The following is a 16,342-nucleotide window of genomic DNA, read 5'->3' as shown; positions in this document are numbered from 1 at the left end:
AAGTGTAGGCCTATATTTACCATTATAAAGTCCTTGATCTTTATTGTCGTCAATGACATAACCGCAATCACTGACTTTTTCTAAAGTGTCTCAGTGTAAAGTTCGATTAGTCAGTCAATGATGTGCAGATAGAATATGATTGTTTCGAGACCTTTAAATCTATGCATCGTGAGATAACCTCTAGAATAACTTCATTGTGAGATAACCTCAGAGGAGAAAATAACGACAGCAACAATTGAAAGGCAAATGATAGATGGAAACAATTAACATTCGAACCATAAACCCTGATAAGAGTGGAATTGCTGAATTGCGGAATTCATGATAGCATACATCATCACTTCAGTGAAGTTTATAAAAAACAAACAAACAGAAGAATACACTTAAAGATTACAACAAATTCATTAGGCCTATAGTACTATACAGCAACAAATTACCTATCGGACAAGACCAAATATGAACATGTTGCAGGACGACAGAGAGTTAGACATAATGAATAGACTCGTGAGAATTGTTTGAACAAAAGAATAACTTACAATAGTCATCTTTGAAATATGAAGTTGGCTCTCTAGTTTTGGATTCGAGTGATCCCTGACGTCACTCCAAAATGAGTGAAAATGAGCATTTTTCACTCAAAATTCACTCATATTTCACTCGAAATTCACTCTTTTTTGTATTCACTCTTTTTAGAGTGAAAATTTTCACTCGATTTTTTTTAGAGAGTAGGAATAAACCTTACAATTAAGATTGTAGCTAGTGAAGTTAAAGGGCCCCTGAAATCCAAATGCATATTGATTTGTGTTGATTTATGATAACCTCAACATCACTTTTACGGTAAAACGAATATCTAGAATCATTCCATATATTTTGAACGATTTTTTCTTCTATTTTTCTTCAGATTACTATGGGAACGTCCACATAAAATCCTTCCAAACCAATATTCCTCAGATGACCTCATCTGTCAATCATTGCTAGAAAGTACTGAAATGTTTAACAAAAGACATTGGAATGCACCTTCCCCTCGACTCATCATAACTTGCATGTTCCCTCGCCGCTTTTTTTTTTTTTTTTTTGTTAGTCACATTAATATCACAGAAATCATAAATTAACACAAATCAACATGCATTTGGATTTCAGGGGCCCTTTAATCATATATTCTATAGATATATTGAACAATATATTTTACGCAAGGCCAGCGAAACTGGAGGCTGCAGCCCCCCCCCCCCCCCCAGTTCAGCTGCCCTCGTCAAAACAACACGCGACAACAACAACAACAACAACAACAACAAACAGAGATACATTGTACCAGAAACACCAAAGAGAGAGAGAGAGAGAGAAAAAAAAAAAAAACATACATCACCCATATTTTTTTTGTTAGTTGATTAAACCCCGCTATAGTGGCACCAGAAATATTTTTGCACCCCAACCCCTTTACGAAATTTCTGTATCCGCCCCTGAGATCAACCGTTAAAATGATGTAACATTCTTACATGCCGGTCTTATTGACCTTGGCAATAATGAAGTTACATCATAAGACGAGAATTAATATCTTACCGTTGCAGTTTGTCGCTCATATTATATACTCTATCAATATGATTTGATAACACGTCGCAAAAATACTATGCCTATAGTATACTATGGCCAACAACAAGTCGCTCATGAAATTATGGAATACATGTCGCAAATTGAAGTAATTTCCTATCGATTTGTCGCCTATAATGACGTCATGTAATGTATATTATTGCAAAAAATAGACAACTCTGACATTGAATTATACGTCGCTCAGTATTTATGTGATAAAAACGGCGCAAAAGATGTAGGGATGGTACAGTATTGGTGGAGATGAGAATTGGGCTTTTAACTTTTTGCGAGATACCAAGAAAACACTTATGAAATAGTACAGAGCATACCATTTTAAGAGGAATTCAAAGTTTATTTGATGAAAATCGGGTTCGGAATGACTGAAACATCCAAAAACAAAGTAAAACAAAGCGATCGTAATAAAATGTGGGTCCCACACTTTATTAGAATCGCTCTGTTTTGGATATCTAAGCCATTTCAAAACCAATTTTCATCAATTAAACGTTGAATTCCTCATGGAATTACATGCTCTTTCATACTTCAGAAGAGGTTTCTCATTATCTCACCAAAAATGTTAGAAACCTGAAATTAGGTCTCAACCAAAACTGTACGATGCCTTTAAGTTTCTCGTCATTTGCACGCATGCACGCCGCTAAAATGATGAGATAACTTTTGTTGCTCTTGATTTTGAAATAGAATAACATTTTGGGTGATATTGTACCGGCGAATTATTTATTTATTTATCTATTCATTTTCTTATTATTTATAGAACAAGTTCATTTTGGCACACCAAAGAAAAAAAAAAAACCACACACAAACAAAACAAACCAAAACCAAAACCAAAAAAAAAAAAAAAAAAAAAAAAAAAAAAAAAGGCAAACCGAACCATTGCCGTTGCCTAGCTCGGTGTGCCGGGGCCTTCGTCAGGCCTATTCTCTGTGATCGACGTAAAATGCAAGCAATGAAGTTTCATTTAGTTCAGTTTATCTAGAACTTTGATGATATTCACTACTTTGACTTTGCCTGTCCCAATAAGACACCGTGCGAAGCACAACACTTGTGTACAGCCACATGGTTGTATTACACCTTGCCCTGCTTGAGTGGTAGAAAAAAAAATAAAATGAATACAAAAGGATCTGGAATTCAAGTGCGGGCCTAATCATTTAAGTTCAACACTTTACGGGTCTCGAAAACTTGTACTTATCGTTAATTGCCAGGGTTCCATCACAATAAAACATATCATTCGCAGGGGCCGATCCAGGAATTCCGTAAAAAAAGGGGGCGTAACCCTCCTTTTTTTTTTATTTCTTTTGTTTTAACAAAAAATAAAGGGGGCGCAGTGCGCTCCCCCCTCCCCCCTCCCCCGTATCCGCCACTGATTCAATTGTTGATACGGCGTTGATAAGCAGACATCATACAATGTACATGTACACATTTTCTTTTCTTTTTTTTTTTGGGGGGGGGGGGGGGGGGGGGCGGTCTATCATACGAACATGTATCTTGCTTATTTTTCCATTCTTCTTTTTCAGCTGTTGTGTGTGTGTGTGTGTGTGTGTGTGTGTGTGTGTGTGTGTGTGTGTGTGTGTGTGTGTGTGTGTGTTTGTGCGTGTATGTACGTGTTTTAATCAGTCTAAGTTTATTCGTACTGTTCTACCAGGGCATCACGACACAAGTTACCTCGATACCTCTTTTTTCTTCTTCTGTGAATCCATTTAGTATATATTTCCTCCTCGTATGACAGGGCAATTAGGCTTACCCCCTGCTAATAAATACTGGTAAAGTGGATAAGTGGAAAGGTAAGATCAAAAATTAGATTAGGCTTAGGATTAGGATTAGAGTTTAGGTTAGGGTTAGGATTAGGTTCAGGATAATGGTTAGGGTTACAGGGTCAGGGAAGGGTCTAGGTTACTAGTAAATAAATTGCCCAGCCTGGCTGTCCTCCAATTAATTTACCTCAGTGATCACTAGTGCTGTCATGTTTCAAATCCCTGTATAATATGTGGTTTATCTGACATGAATAAATATATCTGAATTGAATTGTTTGTTTGTTAGTTTTGTTTGTTTGTTTGTTTTTTGTTTGTTTGTTTATTTGTTTTTTTATAATGAAATGGCTCCTGATAAATTGTATACAACGATCACGTCTCCTTGGCCTGCTACAGTGTATATGTATCCTTATTGCAGTCAGTGGTAGTGAGGAATGTGAGATCGATCCGACGCGATTCTGTTTCGATCCGACAATAGCACACTGTTTGAACCAGTGTTGCCAGATGGTGATTTCGGGAACCAAAAAGGGTGAAATTTGGTGATTTTTGAAGTTGTTTGGTGACAAAATTTCAGTCTGGTAACCAAATCAAAATCTGGTGATTTTTGGTTACTTTTTGGTGATTTTTGGACCAATGAAAAATAATCACACTAATTGAAAACAAAAATGCATTTTGTCCAAAGTTTTACCCATATTTCCTGTAGAAACATAACATGTGCCCCTTTTTTGTCACTCGACACACACAAACACTCATACACGTCGTACAAATGCATCTAGTGTGTGTGACTACGGCGCGCCGAAAGTTGCCCCGAGAGTCGCGCAGAGTGTTTTTGGTAAAGGTTTAGTGACATAATTTTGTCTTGAATTTGAAGCCTTACCTACGCTATTCCAAATTTGGTGATTTTTTTTATGGCTTTTGGTGATTTTTTACAAGGCTTTTGGTGATTTTGCTCAGTTTGGACCTGGCAACGCTGGTTTGAACCCCTGCACACATCACTGATCAAACGCGATCAAGATGTCAGGTGCCATTAAAAAGGTAAATAAGCACTGATTGTTCGTATTTCTGAGAGCTGAATTCCATAAGAAAACTCAGTTTTTGGTATAAAAATGTGTGAACCATAGAGTGAATTCTAGTTGCGTGATTTGACTCTGAAACCAGAATATTTTGCTGCTTTTCGTTGCGTACTTGCCGTGCATTGAAATGGTTACAAGAAATACAACGACTGGGACTAGGATGGGAACCACAAGGGTTATTCTGTGTCTGCAGCAGAGCTTGCCCTTGCCTTTTGGGGAAGGCTACGTTCGTCTGTATTTAGCTCTCTGACTAGACCCTATAACTGTCTGCTACATGGTTGTTTAGATTTGCCCGTACTTTATAGCAGTAAAAAAACATCGATTTTTTTTTTTAATTGAGAACAGAAAACAAGGAAAGCTGTTTCAGTGTTTGCTTCAGTGTCAGTGGACAATGACAATGACAATGACATTATATGACAATGAGAAAAATTTAGGCGAAATCGCGTTATGCTGACACTCCACCATGACAGTCCATTATCATGTCCACTAACTATTGACTGATTCTGTGACGCGCTTTGTGTATTATCGGTATGGGCAGCGCCATTACTGCAGTGTCCCAGCCGACCCCTCCCCCCTCCCCCACCCCCTCCCTTCATTAGCACGCGCACGGAACGAAAAACTGATGCATGGTTGTTTCAGCCAATAGGTGTCTCGTACTGTGTGCGTGAATGCTTGGTAAATGCGCAAACCTTTGTTACAAATGCATGATAAACATGTTGCCCGGGGGGTGGGGGAGAGGAAGGGGGGAGTAAGCTGGGACACCGCAATTTGAGCTAATGGCTGCGCCCAGTGCCACAAATTGTGTGCTGCCCTCAACGAACCCGAATCGGTCTATACACAGCCCAGTCGCTGTACTAGTAGCTGTATTCGCACAGCGTACTAACAGCGTCTGGTCGGGCTGCATGTCCACTGATCATGAACTGTCATCGTGGTCATTGCCATTGGATGTATGTCATGTGTAAGTTGTCATTGGTCGTAGAACTAGTAGGCCCTAAATTGTATATTTACATGTATTAGAATCGAATGTGGGTTAACCGACAACCGTCTCAACAAACTGTACTCGTCTATTCTATATACTCTGACCCTTTAAAGCCTGGGGTGCTGTATGTGTTGGGGTCGCTGGTGTGGTTACTCTGACCCCAGTGTAATCTTTCTCTTCTCTCTGCACAGTCAAATTTATCACAATCTTAATCAGTCGCAGAGCATGTGGACATGCAGTAGACTGAAAGATCAGTCTGTATTATTGAGTATATGTTCTGCGGAGAGCCCATCTGATCTGGCTTCATGGAATTCCTCTCTGGAGGAGAACTGTAAAAGTAGAACTAGAGATTGTAATTTGTCATCACTGACAAATTAAGGTGATCCGATTTTTTTTTAATCAATGATTCGAGGTCTGATCGCAATAGGCAACACCATACAGGTTTCATCTGTGTTTAGAGACATTGGTTGTGTGATGTTTGGAATCTCATTTAGAAAAGGGAGTCAAATCTGTCATCTTTGGTTCCAAATTCTGTATACACTAGATAACGAAGATACAGCAACAAATATATAATTTAGGCATGACCATACAGGTTTCATCTGTGTTTAGGGACATTCGCCGTGTGATATTCGGAATCTCATTTAGAAAAGCGAGTCAGATCTGCCATCTTTGGTACCATATTCCGTATAACACGTCATAATAAAGAGACAGAATGAAGTATATTTGACCACTGACCTCACTTTGCACAGCCAGGATGGCATCTAAGCAAAATGTGGTTATTTTGTAAAATGATTCTTGTAACATGGTCTTTGCGTGTGCAAAATATGGAAGAGACAGGACATGTATTCACTAAGATACAGAATGAAACATTTATGACCTTTGACCCTAATTTACATACCCAAGATGGTGTCTGATCAAGAAGTTGTTATTTTATGAAATAATGTACGTGACATGAACTAAACATGTGCAAAATTTGAGGGTGATAGATGCTGTTTTTCTTGAGTTATTGCAAAGAAAGTTGCAGAAAGAAAAGAAACATCTCAATACATTGAAGATAAGCTTTAAATTCAACCACGTTTTTTAGCATGATCCCGACATCGTATGAAAAAAACGAAGGGTAAAATACAATAGCCCAAAGTCTCAGCTACAACATATTAAGATCTGGGAGAAATTCACCGAAGCATAAGTGAGCTATTGCTCGAAAAAGATTGTCATAGCTTCATTCGCAGAAAAACTGCACTCCCATAGAGATAACACGTCATAATGAAGATACAGAAAGAATATATGACCTTTGACCCCACTTTGCACAGACATGATGGCATCTGAGCAAAAAGTGGTTATTTTGTGAAATGATTCTTGTAACATGGTCTTTGTGTGTGCAAAATATGGGAGAGATAGGACATGTATTCACCAAGATACAGGATAAAACATTTATGACCTTTGACCCTAATTTACATACCCAAGATGGTGTCCGATCAAGTAATTGTTATATTATGAAATAATGTACGTGACATGAACAAAACATGTGCAAAATATGGGATTAATAGCCATTGTTGTTGTTCATCTATTGCACAGAAAGTAGTAGAAAGAAAGAAAAATAAAGAAAAAATTATGTTATTTTTATAGAAATTTGAAGGAGAAGCATGAAAAAATCAGAAAAAGATAAAGTTAGGAAAGGAGATTAAGACTAACTAAAGAAAAAAAAGGAAAAAAAGTGTTTAAAAAAAAAAACTGGCAGGGGTGAGCATCGAACCAGGGACCTTAGGATTACGAGTCGGATGCGCTATGCAATGACCTATTTCATGCTCCATAGGCCCTGTGTATTAAGCAAAATGACGCTGCATCGAAGCCACATGCAATTTTTCAACCAAGTTTTTCGATGTGATACCAACGTTGTATGAAAAAATGGAGGTCACACTCACGATAGCCCAAAGTCTCAGCTACAACATACTAAAATCTGGGAGAAATTCACCGAAGCATAAGTGAGCTAGTGCTCAAAGAGAGTCATGTCAATTTTCACTGCCAGAAAAACTGCACTCCCATAGAGATAACACGTAAACTGGTGAAATTTTACAAGGATACTTTCAATCCATTTTTACGAGGTGATGACGTTATCCAATCAAAATGTTGTTATCACATTGATGAAAGAACATTTCATAAGCTACAACATACTGAAATCTGGGTGAAAATTGGCGAAATTTAAGTGAGATACGCTCGAGTGAATTTGAAATTTGATGACGTCATTTGGAAAATTTACTTTGTTTACTTTATTAAGAAATTTGATATCTTTTAATCATTTTTTCAGTATCGCCAACCCATGAAATGACATGTACAACTCATCAGCTTTTAGAATATGTCAAGAAAATGGGGGGTCATCGTCCATCCTGACGAGTAAAATCCGATTTAAAATTGGCGGTTTTTTGGCATAGTTGCACAGTGTATCCCCATTGACGCACGCGCGGAATTTTGAATTTGACGGGCCCGTATGATGTCATATTGAGTCGGATCGACTTGAAACTTGATAGAAATATTTCTTGACATTGTGGACATCCGATCCGTGTGAAAAAACTGAAAATTTCTATTGCATATGAGCTGTGCGTGCGTATATGCGCGCGCGCGTACGCGTCCGTCCGATTTTTTCAATTTTTCAAAAAATGCTCTAAATGGTCTGAAACGTGTGCAAAAAAAATTTGAGCTCGATTTGAGCATACAAATATTTCAACGCGCGCGTACGCGCACGTACCAAGAGAAAATGTGAATTTTGAGAATATGAGTAGAATGCGCATAACTTGAAATAAATGTGACGTGAATTTCATTGACAAACTTCATTCCATTAATGAGATATGATTGAGAATGTGTTTTCATATAATGACGTCATAGTGACGTCACGGTCGACTGATCACTTTGATTTTAGTTCGATTGCCGTCTTTGGGACACGATACATACATGGTATAAGTTTGAACTTGATAGGCATAGTACTTTCTGAGCTAACCTCTGCACAACTTTTGGGGAGAAATAAAGAAAGAAGAAGAAGAAGAAGAAGAAGAAGAAAGAATCCGTACAGATACAATAGGTGATCCGAGAGGATACTCGGATCACCTAAAAAAAAATGTTCTAAAACTCTGGACAGACAGATTTTGGTTCTGCATGTTCATGCAAAAGAAGCTGTGCCAGCATCATCAGAGTCAAAAAGTGTTTAAGTACTGTCAGGGTGCTCTTATCTGGAGGCATCCTCTTTTCAGTTGTCTCCAGTGTTTATTTCAATTTGTTTTAATTTATGTCATTTCCAAAAATGCAAAACATTTACATACTCAGAATAACACAATACATACATGTACTGTATGTACAATAGTGTATCAATACATGTGCACTGTACATTGTAGTACATGTAACAAAGATAAATTTATGTAAAATTAACAATACTACCCATCACAAAGACAGATGAAATTGAGTTAAAATTCCAAGTAGTACTGTGCACAATCCTTCATTTTGTCTGCTTATGTTGGCTGTTGGTCAGGGGAGTTTGAAACAGTTCTTCTACTGTTCTGTCTATTGTTTGTGTTGTCATTCGATATCCATTCTGCATAAACATGTAGGGCCCTAAATCAAAATGTGGCAGTTAATGACAAAGTATAACTTTCCTTCCTTTTTCATCCACCTTCTGTAGAATTCCTTGTTGACCCTCATTTTGCCGGGATGTAATTATCATAAAAATACAAATTGCAGTTGATGTGAGGCCACAATTATTCCTTGCATATTGATGTTCTTCAATGACACATTATGTACATTGTATTCAATACACTGTATTATGCAATATGCTTAACTATGCTCAAAAATACTTCAATTCATGTCATTCATTTATCTGTAGTGTGTGATGCGTCAATGAGTAGCTAAATGAGTAAAAGAGTCAATGTTTTGCAGTATTGGAAGGATGTACAAGTGTAAGTTTACAATTATACCTAGTTAGATGCATTTGATGTACTTGATTAGAGTAAAATAAAGTGTTGAAGTGCCTCATGCAACTTGCAGAAAAGTCAACTTCTGTTTGTGTGTGTGTGTGTGTGTGTGTGTGTGTTTGGATTTTTAAAAAAAGAATTTTATCGTCAGTGATGTCTGCGTACAGTCGTCGGGTGTTAAGGAACAGATTTTATGACTGTCTATAAACAGTCTATAAAAATATGCCATTAACCATATATACACCATTCAGTGTTGTTTTTTTTTTTTAATTCTCGATAATTGTATGTCGTGCACTGTTTAAATTCTTTATGTGAAAAGATTTTTGTTTTGCTTTGTTTTGGAACAATGTTATGTTTCTAAGTCAACCAAGGATACATTATTTTTCTACCTCCAAGATGAATTAAGCATGATGTAATTTCATTGTTGATCATTTTAGTGGTCATAGATTTAATAGTGTCACAATAAGAAATTTATCAAATTACTCCTCTGTACATAACCATGTATGTAGTGCATTTTTAATAATGACACAATGGATTGCAATGATGTTGATGAAGCACTCTTTTTTTCCATTACATGTACACTGTATATGCTTTGTTTGTTTGTTTCTTTTGCAGTCTACTGGTCTGGTTGGAATAGCAGTGGAGGCAAAACCTCATGAGGTCAGTTTTAATCACAAACTATTAAGTATTGGATAAGCACTATGATATGAAATTCTGCTGAACAACTTTTGTAGCACTGGACATCCTTTATAGCATACAGTGACAAAATGCATTAATGATCTGTGAACTCCACTGCAGTATAGAAATTCTAGCAACATACAATGTACTCCCTACTTTTTCTTCAGAACTTTAATTTCATGCATTTGATGTCATCTGTGAAGGTCATTTCTCTCTCTCTCTCTCTTTCTCTCTTTTAATATTCATTTAATTGTACAGCTTTATTGTCAACTTCCTGTGATGGGGCTTGTATCTTTTTTGTTGTTAAGGTTACAAATTGTGCTTATAATGTTTCATATAAGTTGATAGAATTGACAACTTCCATAATCTTGCCATGTCATAATAATATCATGCTAGCAGTTGTGTCAGACAGGATAATAAAAAGGTACTGCCATCCTGCTCAGAAAGATGATCAATATTTACACTGTCTTAGTCTCTCACTGTCACCTCACACTCACATCCTTAAGTAAGAGAATTATCTACACACATATTGTTTGATAAGTAGGGAAAGACACAAACAGGACACTCTGGGCTTAGCATTTGTATCACTAGATGGAGTCAAATCACAAACTGACTATTGTAAGTGATGTATTGTGCTGCGTAGAGTGTGGAAGAGCATTTGAGTCCCATAAAACGATCTGTTTGGTATAAACGAACAATTTACAGTGTACATGATGTTCTAATAGCTCTGTTAATTTTTTCTTTTGTCTGCAGAAATTGAGGGTTTTGTACAGCAAAATCCTTGCCTCCTTACAACAGATTCCCAAAGAGGCATCATATAGGCAGTACACAGAGCAGATAGTGAATGAGCGTCTTGGTGTTGTCCAATCTGTAAGTGATGGTACCATTTTCCCACTCAGTTTTATGTCTCATTAATTACTTCACTTTGCCACATATGGGAAAACATAGCTGTCTGGACATTTTAACTTTCAAAAAGTAGCACTACTGGTAGTCTGATGCCTGAAATCTGGTGTGACCAAAAGCAAGTATTTTGCGACCATACATTCATAAATGCAATTGCAAGGACATTTTTTTTTTTCCTGCCAGAAATTATAGATACAGTGATTTCAGTGACACAAAACGCTATTAGATCCTGTGATTATGCATATTGGTCATCAGTTTCCCTACTCAAGAAGCAAATATGCTGTGCACAAGTGAGCTTACAGCCATTTGATCATCTCAAAATGTATTTCTCAAATCTCAGAATTAACATTTATATTATCCCAATATTGCCTACAGTTGTTCACATTACAAGATGGAGTTGTTGGAAGTATTTAGAATAAAGTGTTAGCAAGTTTTGATTTGTAAATTCCTGCAATGTCTAGCATTTCTGTTATTTTAGTAAAATGTAAATAGAAAAATACTTTGGAAGAGAATTTTACAGTACATTGCTCAAAATAAAAATGGGAAAAGATGGCAAAAGCACAAGGAAAACTGAAACAAAATTGTGCAAGTAGCCACAACAGTTTAAATCTTGGTACACTGTATATGAAATCAAGACCTATCACTCCCATATTTTGAACACATTTAGCCCATAGCATATGGATCGTTTCATGAAATTTTGGCTTTCTAAAGTAGGGTCAAGGATCACTTCTGAAAATAATGTGTAATGAGTGGTATTTTAAGATATTTGTACTTTTGTATACTTTTTTTCATTGCAGGAAAATGATGTTCAAAAGATTGAGAGTAGACTACAATCTGGGCAGATTGAAGAGGTGATTCTACAGGTATGTAAGCAATGCATCATCGATGAGATTTACTGAAGATGCCACCTTCTATAGTACATACAGGGGAACCTCATCATAATGAGAACCTAAAAACCAGGACAATGGCTTATTTTTACACTTGGTTTCTCACAGTATTGGGGGTACAAAAACAAGGAATTATAATTGCAACCCCCCAAAACAAGGAATTTTAATTGCAACCTGTAATTACAGAGAAATACAATTGCCGTGTGCAAAATCACCATGCTGAAAGAGGGTTATGTTATATCCAACCTCTTTATGATGAGGTTCCACTGTGTTCTGTCTAAGCTTCTGGAGGGATCATTTCTTCCAATCCTTTGGCATTTTGATGATCATGATATCATCAGTTCGTGTAATAGCCTTCTGTTTTACCATGAAGGGCAACTATTCCTTGAGTACCAAGTTGCACTAATCATAATTGTGAGTGTGAGACCTGCTAGTTGAGCTCACAGATAAATTTTGACTAAAAATTATATAACTCTATTCTTTATTAATGAAGTTTATCAAGGCCTATGTGTGGAGTCCATGAAGATATGCATCTTTCTTGATGTTCTTCTGGTGGCTGTATTTTGTTGTGTTTCTTTTTGCATTTTGCTCACACTAGCTCTTGCTGAATGTATTTGGGTAAACAACTGAAGAAAACATATTCCTCTCGCAATTTGAGGGTCAATGAAATGTAAACAGCTTTAATTGAAGTACTCGTGAAAAGCAAACAAATAATTTGTTTGGATAGAACACATTTGTGTGAAATACATGTACATGATGTAATACTTAGTACATTGTACTTGTATATAGCATATCCTACAGAATATAATATATGTTTACATATTTCACCTTTGTGTTTGCATTGATATTGTGTGATGTTTGTATTTTGATGTTTTAAACGATATTTCAAAAAAGAAAGGAATTTCCTTCACAATTTCATCCATTTTAGGCGGAAGCAGAGCTGTCATTAGCAAGGAAGATGGCAGACTGGAAGGCGTGGGAACCTCTGGCTGGTGATGCCCCACCTGGTCAGTGGAAGTGGCCATGAATCTGAAAAGTCCAGTTGTGCAAACATTATCACCTGAGAAATCAGATTACATTTGTTTCATGTACAAGTGTATGAGTGTTTTTTTTTTTTGTTGTTGTTGTATGCATAGACAAAGGTCCATGATGCCATAGCTACACCACGTGTGTGAAGGCCTTTGTGTATGGACACAGCAGTTTGGATGTGTGCACCTTTTTAGGTGGTAAGATATTTAAATTGAATAAACAAAATAAGAGAAGAACATCAATTTTAAGTAAGGAGAAACATGTACCTGTACGATTTCTAATTCTTCAAAATTTCTTGCAGACCTATACAATCCCTCATTCTCGTTGATTCCCCCCCCCCTTTTTTACATTTGGATGAGTCATTGAGTGAATTGCTTATACACTGTATTCTAATTGTGACGCAGTAGATGTTTTCTTAGCTGTGTCTCTATAAAGCAACAAGCACCACATGATTTTCTCGTGCTTCCAGAGTTGCTTTTTTTTTTTTATTCTAGGAATAACCCAGCTACCAAATACATTGTAATGACTACCAGATAGTCAGAAACAGCGTAATAACATTTGAAGACTCTTGGTTGCCTGTGTGTTATTGTCCCTCCTTAGTACATCTATGGTTTGCTGAGTCATAGTCATGAACAGGTTCTTCTACTTGAAGAAGCCTGGAGTCAAAATTAGATATGTAGGAGTCGCAGGTGTGACAGGTTCACATGAAATGACTGAAGAGTGGCGATTGTCATGTCCCCTTTGCTCAACTGTAATCTGATTGAATGTTCAAAGGTGCGAAATGATGGTAAGGTAGTGCTGGAATGTGAGAGTACATTTGTGTAGTGCTTGAGATAAAAGCACTCTGGCCATTGCTATTTGAATAAAATTTATTGAGGAAAGATGCAGATACATGTATTTTGTGTTTTATTTTCACAATTTCAAAGTTTCTATCGATACACTTCAGTAAATTTATGAAGGAGGAATACATTTCCAGTCAGCCTTATCAGTCAGCCTTTAATATCACAGTGCATGTACATATATTTCTAAGAGAATTTAAAATGATACAAATGTTTCAGTTACGTATGTCAGCATGGTAGATTTTATGTCTGCATGTCCTACTGTATTTGTATACCTGTAGTGTACATGTAATATGATTGCTTGATCTACTTACATATGCATAAATAAAAAACAGTACGTACTGTTCAAAGCAAAAACAGTACAATGTAAAGTGATAACAGCCAAAAATAGTCGTGCCACAGTTCAACAGGATTGTTCATACTACAGTATATCCCCTAACAGCAGTAATCACTAAAAGGAATGAATTTTATTTCTGTAGGGCAATACATGTACACCTTGCCTACAAGCTAGAACAAAATTCCAAAGACTTGTCATGATAATCAGCTTCATCAAACTTTGTTTAAAAATGTGAGATACTGTATGTCAATCAAAACTTTAAAGAATTTAAATAATCAAGCAAAGGAAGGCATTGAAAGATGTAACAACACAAGTGACACAATAGAAATACAGTCTAGCAAAATTATAACAATGTTACATTGCCCAAGACAAGACATAAATACATGTACTGTAATAATGAACATGCGGGATAAATGAGAATTAGACATTAGACTATTAATACAGGAAGCCTAAATAGAAGCACCACAAAAATGTAAAGCTTTATTTGGATTTTGACTTTGACTAGTAAAACAAAAACTACAATAGATTACATTGTATTATATATACATATGAAGAGTTTGTTTGCAAAAACCGATAAGTCCATATTTGTCAAATGGAGATATTTGCCATTAAAGGTCAAGAAAAATAAAGAGAATAATAAAATTTTTGCTTCTTTTGACCATAACTCAAAAAATGTACCTTTATATGTAGTGACCAATATATCATTTAAAAGGTATTATTTTGTACTTTATGACAGAGACTACTTCAAAATCGTCAAAAATGGACTTATCGGTTTTTGCAAACAAACTCTTCATATATACATATACCGGTATTTTTTGTTTCTATTTATTTCTCTCTTTTTTTTGCTGTTAGAAATATCTACAAATTAAAAACTAAACTGAATTCATTATGAAATTCCCTTTGTTAAAACCAGTTTATTATATCATATCAGTACATGTACCTATAAATGGAAGTTTGCAACACTTTACGTGTACATGTATTTTGTTCAATATATACTGGCACTTCTCTTCAGTTTGTGAACACTAAGTGGAAATTTTAACATAGTGTGTGTGTGTGTCTGTGTGTGTGTGTATTTGCATGTGTTTGTGTATATGTGGGTACATGTGCGTTGGTATGTGGGACCTCTCAAATGTACATGCTGTTGGTATGTGCTGGTGTGTTTTTCAACCTTTTACAGTAGGTTACGAGGGGACATAACCTGTGTATTAATCACAACTTTTTATGACCAAAAAAGTAAAGATATTCAGGTCCCAAAAGTATCATCTACATGTTTTTGTCTTTAGATTATCATCAAACACAGCAGAAACTACTGCTGTCTTTTATTTTACATTTTTAAAATATTTTATTGAAAGATATGTACAGCTGAGAATGGTGGCATGTCATTTTTTATGTCATCAATTGATAATCATTAACAGCATGTGGGAAGATTGTATCAAAAAGTGTAAAGGCTGTTGCAACCTGGTCAATATTATTAGGGCTCCATCAGATAAGATTTTGATCCCACGGACTGTGGTGTGTGATAATGGGGGCCACATTCAATAGATTGTCATCACAGGTGACCCCCATTATCACAAAGTCTGTGGGATGAAAATTTTGATATAGCCAGAGTAAAATAGGGATTATGTAAAGACAAATACACGGAGATGATAATTCTTGAGACCTGAATTTGTACTTTGTAGTTATACCCCTGTTAGTTATACTTGATAGGGGTGTGCTGTATGTGTACTCAATTAAATTACATGAATACAAACGATCATAAATCCTACATGTACTGGGTAAAGGTCACTGTTTGATCTCCAGTTTTAAAACAAAAAAAAGGTAACAGAATCCATTACCAAGGCCCAAAGGTAGTCTTGGCAGATGAGGCAGAGGACATGGGGAAAAAAAAAAGAGACAGCAATTGAGGCCTCCCATCACCCCCTCCCCCACAACAACAACAACAACAACAACAACAAAAACATGGAGAGGGGAGCGAAAAACCATGGTAAGAAACAAAACGGTAAGGAAGGTGAAAATATGAAAATATTTAAGGGTAGAAAACGAAACGAAACGGTAAGACAAGTGAATAAAATTTGAAAAAAAAAAGAAAGAAAGAGAGAAAGAAAGGAATGGTGATTAATAAGGGTTTAAAAAAAAAAAAAAAAAAAATCAGCCTCCTTGGCGGGGAATCGAACCCCGGTCTTCCGCGTGACAGGCGGAGATACTCACCACTATACTACCAAGGATTTTGCTGACGTTGCAAGGTTTATAAAATTATATAAACATACAATATTTTTTTCTCTTGGACTATTCCATTTTTAACATGACTACCGTACTGTAA

General features: G+C 36.3%; 1 protein-coding gene and 1 non-coding gene across 2 annotated transcripts; one reads left to right on the top strand and one right to left on the bottom strand.

Moving 5' to 3' along the window:
• The first annotated feature begins 4,326 nt into the window (after positions 1-4,326).
• LOC139743255 (NADH dehydrogenase [ubiquinone] 1 alpha subcomplex subunit 5-like) lies at positions 4,327-13,727 on the top strand. The gene is made up of 5 exons (XM_071653751.1): positions 4,327-4,376; positions 9,965-10,009; positions 10,781-10,897; positions 11,728-11,793; positions 12,746-13,727. Exons 1-5 carry the CDS (start codon positions 4,356-4,358, stop codon positions 12,842-12,844), a joined length of 348 nt encoding a protein of 115 aa, XP_071509852.1. The 5' UTR covers positions 4,327-4,355; the 3' UTR covers positions 12,845-13,727.
• A 2,448-nt stretch (positions 13,728-16,175) lies between these two features.
• Trnad-guc (transfer RNA aspartic acid (anticodon GUC)) lies at positions 16,176-16,247 on the bottom strand. The gene has a single exon. It is a non-coding gene; the product is annotated as a tRNA-Asp (tRNA).
• Between the last annotated feature and the right edge of the window lie 95 nt (positions 16,248-16,342).

This window comes from Diadema antillarum, unplaced genomic scaffold, assembly GCF_040938485.1.
Source record: "Diadema antillarum isolate AM-2024a unplaced genomic scaffold, OU_Dant_1.0 seq00001061_RagTag, whole genome shotgun sequence".
Lineage (NCBI taxonomy): Eukaryota > Metazoa > Echinodermata > Echinoidea > Diadematoida > Diadematidae > Diadema > Diadema antillarum.
This window is presented reverse-complemented; position numbering and strand designations above follow the sequence as displayed.